Consider the following 23,199-nt stretch of genomic DNA (forward strand, 5'->3'; position numbering starts at 1 on the left):
TACGTTTTATCATGTTGCATTTTATGCTTTTAATTTTTGTGAACTGGCCAGAGAGTTTTGGCTATTGGGCAGTATAAAAATGTAATAAATAAACAAATAAAATAGTCTGGATGCTTATAAAGAAATTGTAAAATTTAAATCATGACACAGAAATGTGTATGATTTGGTGTGTTTTCTAATTGTTCAAAGAAAGTAGAAGTACCTCAAATTGAACATCTACAACAATTTAAGTCCCATGCCAGGCATATTAGACCTGCTTTTGTATGGATTTTCTGTATGCCGTTTGATTTAGGTAAAGATATATAAGACTGGAGATAGCACCCTTTAAAGGACACGTAGCTACATGTAGCAGCATGGATTCTGCTGGAGAGGTTTTTAAAAAGCAGATGTGAGCAAAATGTACATTATGCTAAACTGCATGTTCTCCACACATTGCAGATTAACAGCAGCATCCAGCAGGGTGGCTCTGCCTCTGCTGGGTCCATTGACCTCACAAGAGTGACCACTTGTGCAATGGGGCTTTGGCACTTCTAAAAATAACTCCGGAAATGAGCAAAAATGCTAATTTCCAGGTTGGGGTAGGTCAATGGAGCTCCCTTCTGCGAGCGCTGCTGATCTGCCCCATTCCAGAAATGAGCATTTCTGCTAGGTTCAGTTTATTTTTAGAAGTTCCAAAGCCATGTTGCACAAGCGGTCACTCCTACAAGTGCACGGACACAGTAGGATGCTACCCTATATGAACACAATGAAAGGCCCCTCTGACTTTCCCAGAAATACTTTTTAAACAAATCTGGTCCATTTTAGATCCGTTAAGACTGCATTTGTAATCAAAGGAATTCAGCAATGATCAGTTGAAGACAAAATGAATGTTCCAAGTTAAAATAGAATTTTGGTTTTGTTCTAGGCTCTGTTTATTGGATTTGGACCTGGATTCAAGTTTCAAACCGAAGTTGATCCCTTTGAAAACATAGAAATCTACAATTTAATGTGTGGTACGATAAAATAGCTGGAATTTTTCCACGCTGTCTCTTAAATTCAAAACCATTTTTGAAAAATATTTCTGATTAGACTGGAGTTTTACTTCTCATTATGGCTGTATTTCTTATATTGAGAAGCTGCCGCAATCTATTGTCTTTTCTATGCCAGTGCCAATCTCAGATTCTGTCAGAATTGGAATTTGGGCCCAACCCTAAATTTTTCAGTCTTTTCTCCTTACCCTTTTCTGATTTCTGGTCTTTCCTTAGGAGTCTCATCCTCTCTTTTCATTCTCCAAGGCTTCCCATATCTTGCTTCACCTCTTTTTTTATTACAGCTCTCCCTAGCAATTGCTAAGGGCCAAAAACAAATACCATTTTAAATGTGGGCCTAGCAGCTATTTTTACTCTACAGTAGGCACAGGGCCTCTGATCCAGGTTGGGAATATGGGAGCTTTGAAGATCTGGATTGGGGGCCCTGCATCTACTGTAGAGTAAATGAAATGGTAGACAAACGTTCAAAGTACTGTCTGCTTTGGTCTAACTGCCCCTCATTTAAAGGAGATTCTACCTCCAAACGCCTTTACCCCGTGAAATAAGTGTTTGAACCTGATACAGAACTTGTTTGTCTACTTGGTATTTTACGGAAACTCTAGCCCTGTACACACATTACTCACATGAATAGGGTCAGTGTGCTGAAAGGGGCAGTGGAGCCGTGCGTTTAGGCCCGCCCTCAAAGTTGTTCTGCTCCTCCTGCCTTCTGAAGCGCTCATGGAAGCTGTTCATGCATAGTTAGGGTTTTAAATCACATGGGGAGTACAGGAGGCTCCCTCCTTCAGATGCTTGCTGATTACACAAAGAGCAGGGGTGGGAGATGCAGCACAGTCTTGGGGGTGCCGTGGGGCTGAATGCATGGCTCCACTGTCCCTTCCACCACACTTACCCTGTTGACGTGAGTAATGCATGAATAGTGCCTCTGAGTTCCACTGGTTCTTGGATATAGGCAAAAAGCCACATGATTCCTTCACTTTAATCATAAGGACCCTTCACTTGTTTTGTCTTGAATTTTGGAACTATATTTTGGCCACTGTGTGAACAGAATGCTGGATTAGATGGACCCTTGGTCTGATCCAGCATCGCTCTTTTTACGTTCTTATAAATGGTGAAAGACAAAGTGGTAAAACCCAATTGTCTATCCTCTACAAGGGTCAAGGAAGCTGTACAGTAAAGCCCTGTTGTACAGACCTTGGTTACCTGAATCTTTTGATCAGCCAAATTCGTTATCTGTTTTCCCTTTATGTCAATAGTTTCTCGCATTTTCTAGGCATCTATTAAAAAAATGATTTAGGTGTCTCCTAACACTGCCACAAAAAAGAGGTTATACTGTTCACTGTGTTCCTAGTGTCCTGCCTGTTATTATTAAATAACTGAATATTCAAGGAGAAATCCACTTACTAGTAAATAGTAATCACAGTTGAAATGCCTGTGTGCTTGAGATTGTGTTAGTGAGACTGGGCTGTACTGAGAAAGGAAGTTTAGCCTTCCTCTTTATTACCAGCAGCATCACAGTCTTCAAGGGTCTCAAGCAATTGCATTGTCTGCAGTGATATTGTGAGGGAAGTGAGTGGGAAATCCTTTTGATGGCAGGCTGTTTCTGCAGGTTGAGTGAAAGTTAGGGCTAGGCTAGTGTGTCCTTTCAGAAGACAGATGGTCCCAACCTGACCTCTATCTATGATAAGACAATGCTTTGGGGGCAGTGACCAGAATACTATGTCATATTAAAGGGTTGCTCATTACCATGTGATTCTGCCTGCCCACTGATAACTTTAGAGGAGGCTGTACTCCACATCCGACTTACATCTGAAGTATACTGATAAGTAAATGGGACAGGACCTAAGGCTGAGGCCCTGATGGGACCTTCCTTTCTTGCCTTCAGATATCTTGCAAAGCCTGTCTTGTTTTGATGGGGTTTTTTAATGATTGGTTTTCCCCTTGATTATAACATCATAGAATCATAGAACAGTAGGGTTGGAAGGGGCATATAAGACCATCGAGTCCAACCACCTGCTCGATGCTTTTTATTGTTTTGTTGTTGTTTTTGTTGTTTTTATTAATGATGGCTCCTCTTACTGCTATATTTATTGTTATGCAGATATAGTTTAGTGACTGCTGGTTTTGATCTGTGATTTTTAAAATTTCAGTATATTATATACTTATGCTTATGAGCTGCTTTGGGGGACATTTGGCCAAAGCAGCATAAAAGTACTAATACAACTAATACAAAATAAATAAATAAGCACTGAAATTCTGAAGGCATATCATATTCATAATTATAATTACATGCGAACTGCAGTGCAAAAGTGTATTTTTGAACATGTTTGTCATTGTTTTCTGAACCATGGCAGACCTGCTTGACGTGACACCAGCCCCCAACAATGGAACTCATGGAAGCCTCAACCACCTTTTAAAGAAAGCCAGTTATATCCCAAAGCATCCCAAGGAAGAAAGCAATCCTTCTACATGTCCTTTCATGGGGAGGAGAACCTCTGCAGATGATCTGGGCTGTTTGTGTAATTTATCGGTAAGTATTCAGATGAACAAAAACGTTTAGCAATTATTTGCACTCTTGGATGAGGCTGTGTAACACTGTATTATCTTTATCAATATCACTTGATGTTCCGCAATCTCAGTGAGAAATTTCTATGTCTGTAATAGGAGTAATATCTCCCATTTTCATTGGTGTATGTATGGGCAAATTTGGATGTGAGTCCCTCAAGATGTGCTTTGCTAAACATTAGAGTTTGGACTACTTGACTTCATTAAATACTTTATCTATTAAATAGTTGTAGACTGCATTTGTTGCCTGTTCCATTCTGCAGTCTGAGATCAACTAACAATGCCAATTTAGAATAAAATCATGTTAAAATATTATGCACTAAAAGCCACCCCTTGCCGATTTAAGCCTGGCATGTATGTATCATAGTTGAGCATGTTTTTGTGGCAAGCTGTAGATCTAGAGACGCCAGTGAAGTGTTGCTGAGCTGTGCTTGAAGACGTATTTGGGGGCTTGTAAAAGTATGCCTCAGATGTAAGGATGGGGGAGAATTTCTCCCCGAAACTTCGGGGGGCCGAGTGCCAACGCATTCGGCCTCCCGAAATCGGTGGTGAAATTCTCCGCCCCCCCGCCCCCCCCCCCGGGATGGGACTTACCTTTGACGAATGTCCCTCCCGGCGGCGGGTCCCGGCGGCGGTTCGGCGGGTTTTTGTCAGGGCGGGGGCGGCAGCCGGTCTTTCAACCGGCTGCCGCCGCCATTACAAGTGAAGTAAAAAAACAAACAAACCCCGTGATAGGCTACGTAACAATTAACTAGATCTCCAAAGTTAGAGATAGATCTCCAAAGTCAGCTAGATCTCCAAAGTCAGCTGTGATAGGCTACGTTAATTGTTAATTGTTAATCAAAGGCTAGATCTCCAAAGTCAACTGTGATAGGCTACGTTAATTGTTACGTAGCCTATCACGGGTGACTTTGGAAAAAAAAAAAAGCGCGTACGCAAATGGCGGCCCCCATGGGGCGCCGCCATTTGTTCTCCTTATTTGGTCCCTGTAGTCTACGTAAAGATTTACGTAGACTACAGCGAAAATAAGGGCAACGCAAATAGCCTCCAGTTCAGATCAAAATCCTAACTGGAGAGGAATTCCTAGCTTCCATCCTCCCCTGTCCCTATCTGCACCAGGTTTCCCTATCCCCTGCAAATGCCCTTCCCTTTACTTACCCAAATGGCAGTAGGAGCAACAACAGCAATACATGGGGAGAAGGTAGTAGAAAGAACTATCCTTATATCTCCCATGGGCTCCTGGGACTTGGGATACTCCAGTGTGCCAAGGGCACTGAGATAGGTGGGGGCAGGGGAGGGGAGAACAACAGACTTCCGTTCTTCCCAGTAGTTCCATCACCATTTGGAGCTCAGAAAATGATCTGAGTAATTTCTGATATAGGAGTTGGGGAATCGCTCAGATCATTTCTGAGTTAATCCAAGTTGAGCAAGGGAGAACTCACCAATCTCAAATAAGAATTAAATCTGAACATTCTTACATTAAGAAACCCTTATTACAGCAAGACTGTTACAGCGTTGAATGGGTCCATAAATGGGACCCTTCTAGCACTCATATTTTTTTAATATAGTAAAAAAATGCAAGCTACATTACAAAACATTCAAAGGAGCACACTGGACGTCAGAAAGATGCACATGGAGATAACGGACATTCTGGAATTAGATGTTACTGATTTTTTTTAATGAGCAACACTTTGTCTCAGAATGATGCTACACAAAATGACTTGTCTTCACCTTTTGCTTTCTCTTATGTCTAGGGCTTTCCACAGATTCGACCGCAGATAAATCTCACTACTTCAGAAAGTAAGCATTATAACTACTTTGATTTTTGTACTTAAGCAGAAAATCTTCTCTGGGGAAATATATAAAGGTTGAATTTCATCTCCCTACTCTAGTAAAGAAGATAGAAAAAGACAGTTTGCCATTTGGGAGGCCCAGAGTACTCCAAAAGAAGCACACCTATTGCCTTCTTCACAACCACCATTATGTAAATGGATTTAGCCAGAACATCAAGATGCCTTTGTGGAGTGCCTATACGATTAACAAGCATGTGAGTATGTTGGTAATTAAAGGCACATTTTATACTTAAGGGAAAAGGAAGGTGGTGGCAAGCGGCAGGAGAAACAAGAGTAGCGAGCCATACGTAGGCTCCATTTCAGTCAGGGATGAAGCCTAAGGAGCTAAGCCAAACGGTTCTTAGACAAGATGGGTTTTCAGCTGGGGTTTAAGTAAGAGAGAGGTGGTGCTCCATAGATATTATAGGAGACAGTTCTGCGCATAAGGGACAAGTAAGTGAGGATTTAGCTAATTTACGTCACTCATCTTTGAACTGATTAGAAGTAGAAGGAGTTTGTGCATTTAGGATCTTCCATAGCAGCCTGAAGTTAGGCCCTGCACTGTGACAGTCCTCTGTTTGACAAAGGCCAGATGGCCCACAATACATGCACATCATTCACTTCTGGTGTTTGGAGTTCAGGGCTCCTGAAGGCAGCTTGTCCCACATTAGCTATGTGGGCTGGTGGGAGTCCAGCATCATCTGAAAAAATGTCTGAAGCTCTGAAATGACGTATTTCAAAATTAGGGCCACATATATTCCTGGTCTGGAGAAAAAAGGCAGATGTGTAGAATTATTTTATTTATTATTTATTTATTTACAGCATTTGTATACCGCTTGACATCTAAAACAGATTACGGAGTGGTGAACATAAAAGTTTAAATGATAAAAAGATAAAAAGAATTAAAACACCATATTAAAATTGTTCTTTTAAAAACAGAATACCAATAGAAACCATGGCTGATCAGTTAAGGAATCCTTCCTGGAAAAGAATTCTTTTCCAGGAGGCACTGGAAGCGGCACAGTGTTGGCGCCTGCTTGACCTCCAGGGGCAGGGAGTTCCAAAGAAAGGGTGCCACCACAGTGAAGGTTCTTCTCCGGGTGGACTCCGATCAGGCCATAGGTCCATGGGGAACCACCAGGAGCATGCCCTCTGATGACCTCAGTGACCAGGCAGGTTGATAAGGGAGAAGGCGCTCCCTTAGGTATCCTGGTCCCAAGTTGTTTAGGGCTTTGTACACTAGTACTAGAACCTTAAACCTGGCCTGATAGTGAATAGGCAGCTGGTGCAGTTCCCTCAGCAAAGGAGTTGCATGCTGAAGAGGGGCAGCTCCCGACAGCAGCCGAGCTGCTGCGTTCTGCACTTGTTCCAGCTTCCGGAGCAGCCTTAAGGGCAGCCCCACATAGCATGCATTGCAGCAATCCACTCTTGAGGTTACTAATGCCTGTACCACTGTGGCCAAGCTATCCCTGTCCAGGAGAGTCCATAGTTGGTGAACCAGCTGAAGCTGGGAAAAGGCACTCTGAGCTGCTGCAGCCACTTGGGCCTCCAACAACAGTGATGGATCCAGGAGTTCCCCCAGACTACAAACCTGATCTTTCAGAGGGAGTGCAACCCCATCCATAACAGGCAATGAGCCTGTCTCCCAGACTTGGGAACCACTCACCCACAGGGCTTCTATCTTGCCAGGATTCAGTTTCAGTTTATTGACCCTCATCCAGCCCATTACTCAGTTTAGGGACTGATCCAGGACTTGCACAGCCTCTCTTGATTCAGATGTCACAGGGAGACAGAGCTGTGTGTCATCAGTGTACTGAAGGGACTTGGCTCCAAATCCCCCAATGACCTCTCCCAGCAGCTTCATATAGATGTTAAACAACACTGGGGACAAGATGGTACCCGGCGCCACCTCGTAGCTCAATTGCCAAGGGGCTGAGGAATGGTCACCCAATGTTACTCTGTGAAATTGACCCCACAGGTAGGACTGGAGCCACTGTAACACAGTGCCCCCAATGCCCATCCCATGGAATCGATCCAGAAGGATACCACAGTTGATGGTATCAAAGCTGATGAGAGATCGAGTAGAATTAACAGGGTTGCACTCCCTCTGTCTCTCTCTCAGTAAAGGTCAGGGTGACCAAGGCTGATTCAATCCCATAACCATGTAGAAACCCAGATTGGAATGGGTCTAGATAATCAGTATCCTCCAAGAGTACCTGCAGTTGTTCCACCCTCTTCAGTACCTTCCCTAAGAAAGGGGTATTTGCAACTGGACAGCAGTTGTCTAATATCATTGGGTATAGAGTGGTCTTCTTTAGGAGTAGTTGCAGTACTGTCTCCTTAAGGACAGCAGGCACCACCCCTTCCCCCTAGAGAAGCATTCAACTCACCCTGGACCCGCCTGGTCATACCCCCCTCAGCTAACTTTTATTAGTCAGGAGGGGCAAGGAACAAGAGGGCACATGGTTGATCACATGCCCACGTTATCAGGTCACAGAAACTGAAACTGATCCCACAAAATTGGGCAGATGGTGGCGTCAGACACCTCGAGTGGAACTGCGCTAACAATGGCATCAAGTTTGCCATGGAGACAAGTGATTTTGTCCTCAAAGTGCAATGCAAAAAGGTCACAGCAGGCCCTTGAGGGGACCAGGGCCCCATTTGTTGAGGAGAGTGTTAATAGCCCCTGGACCACCCAAAAGAGCTCCACTGGACGACTACTTGAGGATGCAGTGGAGGCAGCTAAATAGGTCTTCTTTGCTTCCCACACCGCCATGCAATAGGCATCATCATGTGCTGTAGAGCGTGCTCAGTCATCTTCTCCTCAAGTTGTACATGATTTGCACTCTAGCCGATGTCCAGCCTGTTTCATTGATCATAGCTTCCCAATATACCAGGGCACAGTCGGCTCCACAGCACCAGAGAGGCCACTCAGGTGCAATCAAGTCCATGGCCCTCTGCATCTCACCATTCCACAGTGAGACTAGGGCCTCAGCTGGATCACCAGCTCTCTCCGTTGGAAAATCCCCAAGAGCCATTCAGAAATCCATTGGATTCCTTCAGTCTCCTGGGGTGGGACCATCTGAATGGGTTCCCCATCCCCACAGAAGGGAAGTAATGCTGTAAGTTCAAATCCCACTAGGACATGGTCTGACCATGACAATGGAGTAAAACTTTAAAATCCTATGACTAGAGAGATCTTCAAAACTCATCTATTCAGCCACCTTAGCTGAGCCTGGGATAACCATAAACCAAATAGACTTCAGAGGTGAAACCATTTCATAAACATAGCCAAATAGTAGTGTACTACTAGAACCAAGTTACGGTCTGTATATCACAAATTTATATTATGTGTAATGTGCATGCACAGCAACTGATGCTCTTGTTTTGTTAACTAGGACAACTGGAATGGTTCTGCAAAATCCACCCCAAGCTGTTTCCAGGTTGACAATCGCATTCCTTTAAATGGCGGCCAGAATTGTTCATTTTACAAAAGCCGTCCCCAGCTAAACTATGGATTTCTTTTCCCACCAAGTAATTCCATTTCCTTTCTCATTTCTAAGCAGAGTAATTTATCAGCAGGCAAAGGAAGAGTTGCCATTTCTGCTTTTATATAAAGGGTCTACACATTTTTAAAATGCATAGACAAGCTTGCTCCATATATAAGGATAATGCGCTGGAGAGAATCAAAAGACCACATAGAAAATGCCTAATTGATATTTATAAAGATGTTACTGACTCAGTAAAATCTTACTAATTAAATATTTAAAGTAATTATGGTTGGCAGATGGTTAAATAATATAAAGCCCTGTCAGCATACACTTTAAATTTGAAATTGATACAAAAATGTAAATGTTGAAATATAGACACAGAGGTGTCCACTGTGAATGGTGCATGCATGTTAAAATGGTTAGATTTCCCCACAGTATGCACAGAAAAGGCAGTCAGGAAAGCTACCGTGTATTTCTGTGGGGAAACTGGTAATTTAATTGTGATGCCTTCCACAGATGATGGCACTGAGCATGTATTTTGACATTTAAACTTTGATATCTTCTGTATCAAGTTCTTCAAGAAATTGGTGGATTGGCCTTGATGATTGGTCCTATAAACACATATGCCCAGATTCAGTGGCATCCCCATGTATGGAAGTGTCCCTGAGCCTTTGCTCGTGTGAAAGGTCAATGTGCTCATCCAAACTCCTGTGGAACTTTGGGTTGGACTCTTAGGAGGGTGCACTCCAGCGTACCATAAAGAATATTTAATTCTTTAATCTTCCAATTAAAGATGAAGGCTGAAATCCTTAGTACCATTAATTTGAAAGTGAGACCTATTGCAGTTAGGCAAGCCTATTTCCAACTAAGATGCCAAAATCTAGCAGAATGATGTGTACTTAAGCCCACTAAAATGGGTGATTTAAGAGTGCCTAACAGCACAATCCTAGGTGTGGCTACTCAGGTGCAATTCCCTGAGTAAGAGCCATGTTCAGTGGATCTTACTTCCAGGTAAATGTGCATAGAATTGCAGTCTAAATCTGTTTTGGGTTGTCACCAATGGCTGGCATTGAAAGAGCTATTTCAGGAGCAACCAAGAGGTTTTGTTTGTTTGTTTTTAACTTTTTCTCATTCAACAGCAGACCCTCATGCCATATCACAAAGTTCATTTGAAACTCCTGTAGATTTGCAAGAGGGCGGTGCCATGTGGTAAGGAGGGCTGATATTTGTGACACACAAGCCCAATTTCTCCTTGAGCTTGCAGAGCTTGTTTTAGATCCTGACCAATCTGTTTAGAATTTATGTGTTTAGTATAATTCATTTATACAAAATATTAGAATGATCTTTCGGTCATTTCATTCAAATCTTATCTTGAAAATGCTGCCAGTTTAGTAATAAATAGTGGTTTATACATTTTATATTTCTAGATCTGATAAAGGATGGAAAAAATAGTAAATATGAAGGACTTTTTTCAAGCAATATTGTGCCAATGTATCCTGCTTTTCAAGGTAAAGATTAATCACATATTTTTCCTTTTGACAAATAAAAAGTACTAGTACCTGAAGCCGTGTCCACACTGATGGGTTTGTCTGGGACTGCTGCTTGTAAAAAGGTTCCAGGCCCATTCCAGAAATACAAAAGAGATGGTCAAAGCAATTAACCCCATTCCCTTGACATACTGGAGGTGTCAGAGGATACAAATCAAGGCCTAGCTAAGCCAGGAATGTCCCCCAGGCCTCAGTAAGCCTTGCCTCATACACCTTGAGGCAGGGCTGGCCTTACCATTAGGCAGAGTGAGGCTGTTACCTCAGGGAGCAGATGCTGGGAGGCTGCATCAAGTATTGGAGAAGATAGCTGTGTGCCAAGCAGCCTGCTCTGAGCCCTCTAAGTTAATCTGCAGCTTTCAGGTGCAGTGGAGGACACTATCCCATTGTGAATGGATTCCTCTGCAGACCAGTAGGCTTTTGTACATACAACTGGAGGGGGCTCCATCTTGTTCTTCGCCTCAGGCATCAAACTGTCTTGGGCTGGCCCTTCTCTGAGGCCTCCAGCATGCCAAAGATGGGATCCTTGTTAGGTCTTGCCTTATAACTTCAAGGGCCCAGCTTGCTGAGGGGGTGGTGATGCAACCCACTCTTAGTGAAGCAGAATGCATTAATTCCACACAAAACTGGTTTGACAAATAAGTAAAATGAAGGCAGCCTATGGTCTTACCGAGGGGAGTACAAGAGATGCACTGTGATCTAGCAATGTGTTCGATTGTCTTTGTTCTATTAAAGGCTTGGCATTTCCTTGTTAAAATTCTCCATTGTGCTTCCAGTGATATGGAACTATTTTAATGCGGTCCTACTGCCAACATATGCTTCAGCCAGAAATGGCGTAAATGTGATCACTGGTCCTGTGTTTGATTATGACTACAATGGCTTATATGATACACCTGAGGAAGTCAAAAGGTAGGCATATGTCAGTTTTAGCTATCTTAAAAAAACAAAAAAACACTATAATTTTATGCCACTGGATGCTGAAGTGAAGTTCCTGCTAAACTTAATTTCTGGGAAGAAACATCAGCTGAAATGCAGTTTATGGGGCTGTTCACACAACAAGCTAACCCACACTTAGTGGTTGAGTGTAGGTTGCTTTGAACCGTGGGGTGTTTGTTGAACCATGGATTAGCATGATGTCTGCACACAGCATGTTTTCTGCAGGATTGGTTATCATGTTGTCTGAACGCAGCCAGGGTGTCTTGTTAACCATGCAGTGTGGCTTGTTAACCACCCTGAACAACTCAACAACAAACCATGGGCTCTAAAGAAAAATAAGCCACTCTGCATAGCTAACAAGTCACCCTGGCTGTGTTCAGACAACAGGATAACCCATAGTTCAACACACAAAAAAACACCACAGTTCAAAACAACCCATACTCAACCACTGAGTGTGGATTAGCATGTTGTGTGAACAGCCCCAATTTATTTATGGAATTTATATCCCACTTCCTCACTCTCAATAGAGTGCTTAAGGTGGCTTCCAGTTAAGAATGGGCAAATCAGTCTATTTGTGTTCCATGTCACTTTTGCATATGTTCAGCCATTGGGCAGAACCTATTACTTTTTCCTTTAAAAATCCGCACAAAACTTTGCATTTTTAAACATATTTTCTCTCAAAATACTATTTTGTTAACATAATTTGATTGGGTTTCTGAGTTGAGAACTGCACTGGGACATTCAGGAGGAGTAAACACTGGTGGATAAAGTAAATTTGATTCTCCCTTTAGTCCGAGAGATGTGGATCAGGTCTGTTTGTGTCAGAATTCACAAAGATCAAACTTCTCAAGCATCACTACTTACTATATATATATATATAATATTTAGAACAGGGCCAATGGCTATGCTGGCTAGGGATGGTGGGAATTGTAGTCCAATACATCTGAAGAGCACCAGGCTGGGGAAGGCTGGTCTCTGGGCACAATCAGGTTGAATATTGTTGCTGATGCTATTCACCCACTGTTAATTTAAATGGCGATTGTTGGGGGGATCTATCAAAATAAATGGAGGATGCAGAAAACAGTATATTGAGTGGATTTTATTTCTTTTCACTGACCTAGTTCGCATGTGTATTTAACCCATGGTTTGTTGTCCTACCCAGGATTTGTCTGGCGGACGATCTAACAAACCATGGTTTGTTTTCTGAGTTCTGGGATTGTTTGTTTCCCCTCCTCCTTCACTTGCTCCCTCCCTGTATCCTAAATGCTTTTGTGGTACTGCAGTACTGGCATGTAAAGTGGCTGCATTTTTTGACCACTCTGGCCTACTGCCTCTGTAGCCTGGCGAAACCCGCAATTCTGGGTTTGCCTGTAATGACAACCCATTGTATAAACAATTCACATTTCACAACCCAACAACAAATCATGGCTTCTCTTCATGGGTTGTTTGTGGTCAACAACCCATAGTTTACCCATAGTTCTGGGTTCGCACATAACGACAATGCATGATTCAACAAATCATAGTTAATTAAACAATGGGTTGTTGTTACATGTGAACCAGGTTGGCTCAATAGGCCACACAAACTTTATTTCCACAAATTATAAAACTGACCAATTTAGCTCCCAACAAGAGGGATCTGTCTACCAATATCATGGCATAAAGTTCAAAGAAGTAATTTGTAACTGAGAGTCAGCTACACAGAGACCCAATATCATGCACTATTTTTTTTCCATTAATTACATCATCAGAGTTGCTATTATAATTGTCTAGATTTGGCTAATATTTAGAACATAGCTCATCATAGTTCAAAATAACTCTTTGGCATTATCAATCGAGCTAACTGGAAAACTATGATAGTTTTCCTTTAAAATGTATTAAAAGATTAGACATGCATCTACACTTTTTATTTTTAGGTGGATGTTGAAGACTCATGTGTTTATGCAAGCGTTCCCTGTGTAGTTTAGCCTTCCATCTTATGTAGATATGATATATTCTATGTATTGAGCTTTATTTTCTGTTTTTATGATTTGTGATGATTTGGAATCTTTAAATAAGGGGTGGGCAACTTATGGCCTTCCAGATATTTTGGCCTACAACTTCCATCAGCCCTAGCCAGAATAGCCAATGGTTAGGGTGGATGGGAGCTGTACACCAAAAATTTGGAGGGCCACACATTACCCGCCCCTGCTTTAGATGTATGCTGTCTATAAATACTTGCAAATAAATAAATACAGGAAAGTGCGTTTGCAGAAAAATGATAAACCATTGCCCAGTTAATTCAACTGATATTCTCTAGATTTCATTTAAGCACATTTCATGGCCTTGATGTCAAGGGTGTGATTCACCAGGATGCTTTGCTGTATGATTAATTTCTGTAGGGTTTGTACAGGAATGTCCTGGTGGACTGCACCCAGTGGAACTAAATCAGCCTTCCCCAACCTGGTGTAGTCCAACACATCTGGAGGACAACTCCCAGCATCTCTAGACACAATTGAGTCACAGTCCAACACATCTGGAGGACACCAGGTTGGGGAAGGCTGAACTAAATTATTTTAACGCTACACTTTTGTCTTTATTAAATGCTTGTAGCTTTCTCTACCCATGCCATTGTGGTTTGTTACATTTTAAACACTTATAAGAATAAAGTCTAAAATATTGATGTTTATTTTTTTTATTCCAGACTCTCAAGTAATTCAGAAGTCCTGATTCCCACTCACTACTTCATTATGTTGACAAGTTGTAAAAATATTTCCCAGACTCCTTTGCACTGTGAAGGATCCCTTGATGTTGTATCTTACCTTGTACCTCACAGAGAAGACAACAGTGAAAGCTGTGTTGTGAGTAAACCGCTTTTTCATACATAAGATAAGTACACATGTTTCTATACAACCCACCTGTGCATATAGCATGCTTCTCCAGGAGGTCAGCAAATCCATAATGTTCTGTTAGGTGCACATTTCTAGGATGTAAACATAAGCTTGAAAGTGTGCAGGCAGTGCATGCTGAAAGCTTTGAAGCTTTAAGGATGGGCCTTCAGCACCTGCATAGCTCCCCCACCCTTGCTCCATAATTACCAGAAGCTGTACAAATATATGCAAGTGCACTGGACTTGCACAATTTATATAGGTCTGGTCATTCACGTCTGGACACAGAATTTTTATTTTATTTTATTTAGTCCAGAACAGCCCTGGTCATGGCTGATATGTGAGCATGTGTCACAAGGGTCTCATAGCTATTCCGTGTAGCAGAGGAGCAATCCAGATTGTGATGCTGTTACCGGAACAATTCATTGTACCAACCAAGGCATTCTTGATTTCCCAGCAGAACCTTCCTTTCTGCACATTTCATAGAGAAACCTAATGGTCTGACACTCAGGCTGCTTGGGATCCTAGTAATACTAGACTGTCCATGCTACTCTGAGGGAGAGTGGGATTGCTAGATTCTCGAATGGGTGGACAGGGGCTCCCATTCAAGGTAATGGTTGAGTGCCAAACTGGACACTACATCTGAATTCCATGTTCGGTACTCCCCAAATAAAGATTATTTTTATAAAAGCAGCCATGGCTGGAGGAGGAGGATGCTGATTTAGAATGCAGCTGTGGCCCAAGAGAGAGGGGAATCCAACCCTTTCCCCTGAATACAGATCAATGCAGATCATCCCCATAGCTGCTATTAGCTATTCGATACTGTAGTCTTTGTACACCTCCATTTGTTGTTGTTGTTCAGTCGTTCAGTCGTGTCCAACTCTTCATGACCCCATGGACCATAGCACGCCAGGCCTTCCTGTCCTGTGCTCTCTCCCGGAGCGTGCTCAAGTTCATATTCATTGCATCAGTGATGCTATCTAGCCATCTCATCCTCTGCCGTCCCCTTCTCCTTTTGCCTTCAGTCTTTCCCAGCATCAGGGACTTTTCCAGGGAGTTTTCTCTTTGCATTAGGTGGCCAAAATATTGGAGCTTCAGCTTCAGTATCTGTCCTTCCAATAAGCACTCAGGGTTGATTTCCTTTAGGATGGACTGATTTGACCTCCTTGCAGTCCAGGGGACTCGAAAGAGTCTTCTCCAACACCACAGTTCGAAAGCATCAATTCTTCGGCACTCAGCCTTCCTTATAGTCCAGCTCTCACAGCCATACATTACTACTGGGAAAACCATAGCTTTGATTAGACGGACCTTTGTCGGCAAGGTGATGTCTCTGCTTCTTACTATGCTGTCTAGGTTTGCCATCGCTTTTCCTCCAAAGGAGCAAGCGTCTTTTAATTTCATGGCTACAGTCACCGTCTGCAGTGATCTTGGAGCCCAAGAAAGTAAAATCTGTCACTGCTTCCATTTCTTCCCCTTCTATATGCCAGGAAGTGATAGGGCCAGATGCCATGATCTTCGTTTTTTTAATGTTGAGTTTCAAACCAGCTTTTGCACTCTCCTCTTTCACCCTCAACAAGAGGCTCTTTAGATCCTCTTCGCTTTCTGCCATTAGGGTGGTATCGTCTGCATATCTGAGGTTGTTGATAATTCTCCCAGCAATCTTAATTCCGACCTCTGATTCATCCAACCCGGCATTTCTCATGATGTACTCTGCATATAAGTTAAATAAGCAGGGTGACAATATGCAGCCTTGTCGTACTCCTTTCCCAATTTTGAACCAATCGGTTGTTCCATCTCTGGTTCTTACTGTTGCTTCTTGACCCTCATACAGGTTTCTCAGGAGACAGGTAAGGTGGTCTGATACTCCCATCACTTTAAGAATTTGCCACAGTTTGTTGTGATCCACACAATCAAAGGCTTTAGCGTAGTCAATGAAGCAGAAATAGATGTATTTCTGGAATTCTCTTGCTTTCTCCATGATGCAGCGAATGTTGGCGATTTGATCTCTAGTTCCTCTGCCTCTTCGAAACCCAGCTTGTACTTCTGGTAGTTCTCGGTTCGCATACTGCTGAAGCCTAGCTTGTAGGATTTTGAGCATCACCTTGCTGGCATGTGAAATGAGCGCAATTGTGCGGTAGTTTGAACACTCTTTGGCGTTGCCCTTCTTTGGAATTGGAATATAAACTGACCTTTTCCAGTCTTGTGGCCACTGTTGAGTGTTCCAGATTTGTTGGCATATTGAATGCAGCACTTTAACAGCATCATCTTTTAGGATTTTAAGTAGCTCAGCTGGAATACTGTCATCTCCGCTAGCTTTGTTGTTACTAATGCTTCCTAAGGCCCACTTGACTTCACTCTCGAGGATGTCCGGCTGAAGTTCAGTGACCGCACTATCATGGCTATCAGGGACATTCAGATCTTTCCTGTATAGTTCTTCTGTGTATTCTTGCCACCTCTTCTTAATCTCATCTGCTTCTGTTAGGTCCTTGCCTTCTTTGTCCTTTATCATGCCCATCTTTGCACAAAACGTTCCCTTGAGATCTCCAATTTTCTTGAAGAGATCTCTAGTCTTTCCCATTCTGTTGTTTTCCTCGATTTCTTTGCATTGTTCATTTAAGAAGGCCTTCTTGTCTCTCCTTGCTATTCTCTGGAACTCTGCATTCAGTTGGGTATATCTTCCCCTTTCTCCCTTGCTTTTCGCTGCCCTTCTTTCGTGAGCTACTTGTAAAGCCTCATCAGACAGCCACTTGGCTTTCTTGCATTTCTTTTTCTTTGGGATGGATTTCGTTGCTGCCTCCTGAACAATGTTACAGACCTCCATCCATAGTTCCTCAGGCACTCTGTCCATCAGGTCTAATCCCTGAAATCTATTCCTCACCTCCACTGTATATTCATAAGGGATATGATTTAGGTCATACCTGAACGGTTTAGTGGTTTTCCCTACGTTCTTCCATTTCAGCTGAAATTTTGCAAGAAGCAGCTCATGATCTGAGCCACAGTCAGCTCCAGGTCTTGTTTTTACTGACTGTATGGAGCTTCTCCATCTTTGGCTGCAAAGGACATAATCAATCTGATTTCGATATTGACCATCTGGTGATGTCCATGTGTAGAGTCGCCTCTTGTGCTGTTGGAAAAGAGTGTTTGCTATGATCAGCATGTTCTCTTGGCAAAACTCTATTAGCTTTTGTCCTGCTTCGTTTTGTACACCAAGGCCATGCCTGCCTGTTATCCTGGTGATTTCTTGACTTCCTACTTTAGCATTCCAATCCCCTATGATGAAGAGGACATCTTTTTTTGGTGTTAGTTCTAGAAGGTGTTGTAGGTCTTCATAGAACCGATCAACCTCAGCTTCTTCGGCCTCAGTGGTTGGGGCATAGACTTGAATTAGTGTGATGTTGAATGGTTTGCCTTGGATTCGTACTGAGATCATTCTATCATTTTTAAGATTGTACCCCAGTACTGCTTTTCCCACCCTTTTGTTGACTATGAGTGCTACTCCATTTCTTCTAAGGGATTCTTGCCCAAAATAGTAGATATGATGGTCACCTGAATTAAATTCACCCATGCCTGTCCATTTTAGTTCGCTGATTCCCAAGATGTCGATGTTCAATCTTGCCATCTCATGTTTGACCACCTCCAGCTTACCTTGATTCATTCATCTGACATTCCAGGTTCCTACACAATATTGTTCTTTACAGCATCGGATTTTCTTTTCACCACCAGACACATCCACAGCTGAGTGTCCTTTCGGCTTTGGCCCAGCCGCTTCACTCTTTCTGGCGCTACTTGGAAATTCCCTCTGCTCTTCCCCAGTAGCATATTGGACACCTTCCGACCTGAGGGGCTCATCTTCCGGCGTCATCTCTTTTAGCCTTGTGATACGTTCCATGGGGTTTTCTTGGCAAGAATACTGGAGTGGGTTGCCATTTCCTTCTCCAGTGGACCACATTTTGTCAGAACTCCCCGCCATGACCTGTTTGTCTTGGGTGGCCCTGCACGGCATAGCTTATGGCTTCACTGAGTTATGCAAGCCCCTTCGCCACAACAAGGCAGTGATCCATGAAGGGGGTACACCTCCATATATTCATTGAAATGTATGCCTTTATTGCAAGTTGTAGGGGCTGTGGCTCAGTGGTAGAGTATGCAGAAAGTCCCTGGTTCAATCCCCGGCATCTCCAGGTAGATCTGGGAAAGGGTCCTGCTTGAAACCTAGGAGAGTCGCTGCCAGTCAGTGCTGACAATGCTGGGCTAGATGGACTAATGGTCAGAGTCCATATAAGGCAGCTTCCTATCTTCTAGGTTCTTGGCTTCCTTGTAGACTGCTGAATATGTCAACCCAGTAACAGAGCATCTCTGTATCAAACTTTTTAACCCATGTTTTGCTCTTCCAACAGACCAGCAAGCCTGAGTCCCTGTGGGTTGAAGAGAGAATGAAGTTTCATGCAGCTCGAGTCAGAGACGTAGAACTTCTCACAGGTCTTAGCTTTTACCATGACAGAAAACAGCCTGTGGCTAATATTTTACAGCTGAAAACATATTTGCCAAGTTTTGGTAAAGCCTGACTTTAATTTTTGTACTCCGTTGGAAAGAGACTATATTACAAGAAACAAACGCTTTAAACATTTTCTGAGGATTCTTGAGCAGAATGAGAGTTGGAAAGAATCTGTTGCAACATTTGTATCTCAGGGACATTTTATGGATCAAGTGTAACAGAGGGGAGCAATTTCTCTTGGCCTCATTATCCACATGAGTGTGGTAGAAGTTTTGTATATTAACGCCAATCTGCTAGCATTACATAAACAGACACACATGTGAGAAAAACCATTCTTTTCAACTACATAAAGTGTACTGGAGTTATTTTATTTTGTATGTTTTTTACAAAGTGGATTAATTAAAGGTGAATAAACTGACTTGTATATTTCAAAAATGAAAAATAATATAAATATTATATAAAAATACAGCCGTGTTCTGAAGTTGTTTTTCACCCTGTACTGTATTCTGGTATATCCACTGTAATTTATGGTGTATTTCAATTATATTTGGAACATTGCACCATTTAATAGATCATGTGCTGCATGTGTAACTACCCTCTGAGTGTTACTATGGAGCTGAAGCCAGCAACCAGAAGACTTCTATTTTGGTTTAGGTTACACCTCAACCAAAATAGCATCTTGTGCTGCAATTGACTCCACAGTGGAAATTGGTAACTCCATGCTTAGAGTTCCTGCTGCCCCTTAGCAGGAATCACTGTTATATACATACTCTGCAAATCAGCAGAAATACTATTCTTCAAATGCAGTACATGTTAATAACAAATGAAACTATCCGAACGATAAAAAATGGTAAAGTATTTGTTCTTTCCCCCAAATTAATCTTAGCTCTAATTATTACAGATATAGCTGTGCTAGCTGGTGGTTTGTTTCCCCTTCTCCCAACCCAAGCTATATCACAAAACATACCTCAAGCAGCTGCTGTAGTATGTACCTCATCCTGAGACAACTCTGCTATATGTATTGTTTCTAGGTTTCTTTATCAGAAGATTAGTTCTTCTTTGAAGGGCTACTAACACTCCTAATACACCTTGTGGCTCCTGCAGAGATTGGAAAAGCGACCCCCCCCCCCACGCACACACACATGCGCACTCAGATGGCAGGGCAATGTGCTATTTCATCCAAAACTCCAATTCTTGCTTTGTATGTTTCATATATAAACACATAAAGAAGGTCCACATGTGAAAGCATGCAACACAGTAAGTACTACCGCAGACAGACCTTGGTTGAAATCCAACATCACGGGAGTGGATGTTTGCATGCACAACAGGACGTTCCCCTCCTTTCCTCCATCCCGCCCACCACATTCATGCAAAATCTGTTCTCGAGGTTCCCTGACTCACCCCTCCCTGTTCAACTGATGGAAGTCATTCCATTGGGGAGATGGGCTTATTGGATACAACCCCTTATATTTTTCATTATTAGAAACCGATGCATTCCCTTTTATGTTTTTCTTTCAGTTGTGAAATTCCTTTTGTGGAAGACCTTTATTCACACACCAGACAATGAGATGTTCTACACAGCTGTTAAAAGGAGCCCCACTCTGCCTGCCCCACATGCATTCTGTCTTTCCATATGACACGGAAGAAGAAGGATCATATTGGCTGATTTCATCCCTGCACCTCCCAGTCTTGCCTTCCAATGGCATGGGTTAAGTGAAACCTGGGCAAGGGGGCTCTAAGTACATAGGCTTTCCAAGCCAGCAGGAATCCTAGCATGATGTGGGTTCATGTTGCTTTGGAGAGCCTATGTATATACAGCTGCACATGCCAATGTTCCATTCAATGTGCGGATGGCCAATGGTCACAGACCTGCTTTTCCTTCCATGTGTTGATTATATGTGTGTGGGGGTTGGTGGGGGTTGTGAACAGCCCTATTATGTAGGTATTATGCTTTAAGACTTGGTGAAATGAAGGTGGCGTCCTTACATACATGCTACACAACACAAATACTCTATATGCAGGCAGCCAACAATAGTGCTCCTCAACTTCTGCCAGAGGCTAACATGTCAACTGATTATCTCTGTATCACTTGCTTCCTGCTGATAGCCCTAAGCATTCACATTGGTGTGCCTGCCTGTGATAGGAACATAAAAAGCTGCCTAATATTGTGTCAGACCATTGGTCCATCCAGCCCAGTATTATCAACACTTACTGATTTCCTGGAGATGCCAGGGATTGAACCTAGGACCTTCTGAATGCAAAACGTGATCTACCACTGATCTATGGCTCCTCACTGACACGCTGCCCCAACATCTTCATAGTATTCATGCCACCCTTTGTGATGCTGTATTGGAATAGCCATTGGTACGCCTCATCCTGAACAGGTATGCACTGGATTAGCGAGTCTTAAGAGTGTATCTATATATTCTTTGACTGGATCCCCTGGGCACAAGTATGATACCTTAACAGAAAGTTCAGAAAAACTACATCAGGGCTTTCCCCTTCAAAATGCACACAGAGACTATGAGCATTTCTACATTTGGCATTTATTGTGTGCTCATCATTCCTTAGTCACTGTAGTTTGTGAGTTCTTTAGACGACATTGTGACCCTCCACTTTTGCTTCTGCTTTTTAGGAGCACGTTCATGGGGGTTTTTAGACCAAGGAAAATGCAGTATTGAGTTTTTCTACTCGAGGCTGTTAATCCGCTGTATCTTCTTTCAGTTTCATCACAAAAGTGAGATCCAAGCTCTACACAAAGAGCTTTTCCTTTCCTGCTTTTCCACTGCATAACCTCTAGGTGGCATAGTGGTGTAGTGGAATAACACAATTATGCAAGTAGGAACATACCTTCTCTTTTGCTTTCACAAATAACACTCCATTTTCCCTGCTTTAAAAACCCTCAGGAAAGTTCTCCAACCTCAGATTCAGGAATCTGAACTATCCTATCCGCCCTCCCTCTCCCAGACTCTGTCTAGGGGCCATAGGAGTGCTCCCTCCAGAACTCACTATACTCACAATCATAGTGGCTATTTTTTCTTCTTCTTTTTCCTGAGTACTTGATGGCAAAGGATGAAAACAGCCCTAGAGGAAAAGAAACATTGCTGTGCACACTACAGTTGGCTGGCTGGCTGGCCACCTCAGCTGTAATTCCAGCTTAATTTCTGATTTTCCCAGTGTTCGCAACTCAGCATGATGCCTTTTCAGGGTTTTGGGGCAGAAAAATCAACCCAGCAATCAGTAAAAAAAGAACCACCCCAGTTGCTTTCCACAATTAGTTTCCAATCGCTTAGTTCTTTATATAGCAACCAGTTAAAATGTTTTCCCTTGATTGTCCAACAGGAAGGAAAATCTAAAGGTGAGGAACAAGACTAGAAGGAGGGACCCTCAAGGGAGAGTTAACTGTCAAGGTGGAGTGTGTGCGTGTGCGGATTGGCTGGTGCTGTGTATGCACCTCCTCCTCCAAAATGCCCCAGCTAGAAATGTGGCTGCCCCACCTAGCAGGGAAGGCTGGCTACACAGCTGCCAGTCAGCCGCTGTGTGTAAGCCAGCCTTGGCCACGTTTTCATCACAGAAGATGACATACAGTCAGAGAGGGGCCCATGGCTGCATGCAAGGATCTCCCTGCCCTCTCCCTTGTTGTTCCTGAGAGCTGATCACCCATTTGAGGATTAAATGAGGAGCTGTCCTTCTTCTTTGAGATCAAAAAGGAATAGGAGAAAAATGAAATATACTGGCAGAGCAGGAATCCCAGTGTGTCTGGACTCAAGCTATAAAAAGCTCTTCATAGCTCAGGAGTTCTGTTCAAAAGCATAGTTGGCTGAATGGCTCTTTAGAAAGGCCATCTGATGCTGCTCTCTTCCCTCCTCCACAATGCTCCATTATAGCCATGTGTCTGTGGCCATCTATTTAGTGTGGTGGGTGGAGGTGTAGGAAGATCTTTATATATAGCAGGGGTAGGTAACCTGTGGCGCTCCAGATGAACTCCAACTTCCATCATCCCTGACCATTGGCCATGCTGGCTGAGGCTGCTGAGAGTTGTAGTCCAACAACTTCTGGAGGGGCACAGGTTCACCACCCCGATATATAGCAACAGATCTCTTGATGGGGACTTCTAGGTACTGTCTAGATAAGATCTTAGCAATTAGCGGGAAAAGTTAAGACTCCAGTCCAGATATACCTTGCCCAAGCTGCTCTTTAAAGGTGATCCCATGTCATATGCTCAGTGCAAAGTATTACCTTCTCCCCTCAGAAATGTGTATGCACAGTGAAATAGTGCCATCAAGTGTTTCAGACACAGTAAGATTTAAAGAAATGTTTCCAAGCGCAGGAATTGGCTAACAAAATAAATACCATGAAGCAGTATGGCCACCATCCAAGAATTAACCCCACATTTTATTCTGCAAGTTTCCATTAAAAGCTTCGGATTTTCCTGAAGTGCAACCAGGTT

At 42.8% G+C, this 23,199-nt stretch overlaps 1 protein-coding gene across 1 annotated transcript in view; it reads left to right on the plus strand.

Moving 5' to 3' along the window:
• The window catches only part of ENPP1 (ectonucleotide pyrophosphatase/phosphodiesterase 1), a 71,473-nt gene extending 52,265 nt beyond the window's left edge, over window positions 1–19,208 (plus strand). Inside the window, exons 17-25 of the mRNA XM_084827536.1 lie at window positions 905–992; window positions 3,380–3,555; window positions 5,345–5,390; window positions 5,483–5,637; window positions 8,821–8,956; window positions 10,341–10,421; window positions 11,234–11,366; window positions 14,074–14,230; window positions 18,652–19,208. Of these exons, the coding sequence (XP_084683662.1) occupies window positions 905–992; window positions 3,380–3,555; window positions 5,345–5,390; window positions 5,483–5,637; window positions 8,821–8,956; window positions 10,341–10,421; window positions 11,234–11,366; window positions 14,074–14,230; window positions 18,652–18,819 (1,140 nt within the window). The 3' untranslated portion in view covers window positions 18,820–19,208. The remainder of the gene's footprint in view (window positions 1–904; window positions 993–3,379; window positions 3,556–5,344; window positions 5,391–5,482; window positions 5,638–8,820; window positions 8,957–10,340; window positions 10,422–11,233; window positions 11,367–14,073; window positions 14,231–18,651) is intronic.
• Window positions 19,209–23,199: the final 3,991 nt, after the last annotated feature.

Source organism: Heloderma suspectum, chromosome 1 (genome assembly GCF_057233095.1).
Source record: "Heloderma suspectum isolate Gila_16-S chromosome 1, 16-S_ref, whole genome shotgun sequence".
Taxonomy (NCBI): Eukaryota; Metazoa; Chordata; class Lepidosauria; order Squamata; family Helodermatidae; genus Heloderma; species Heloderma suspectum.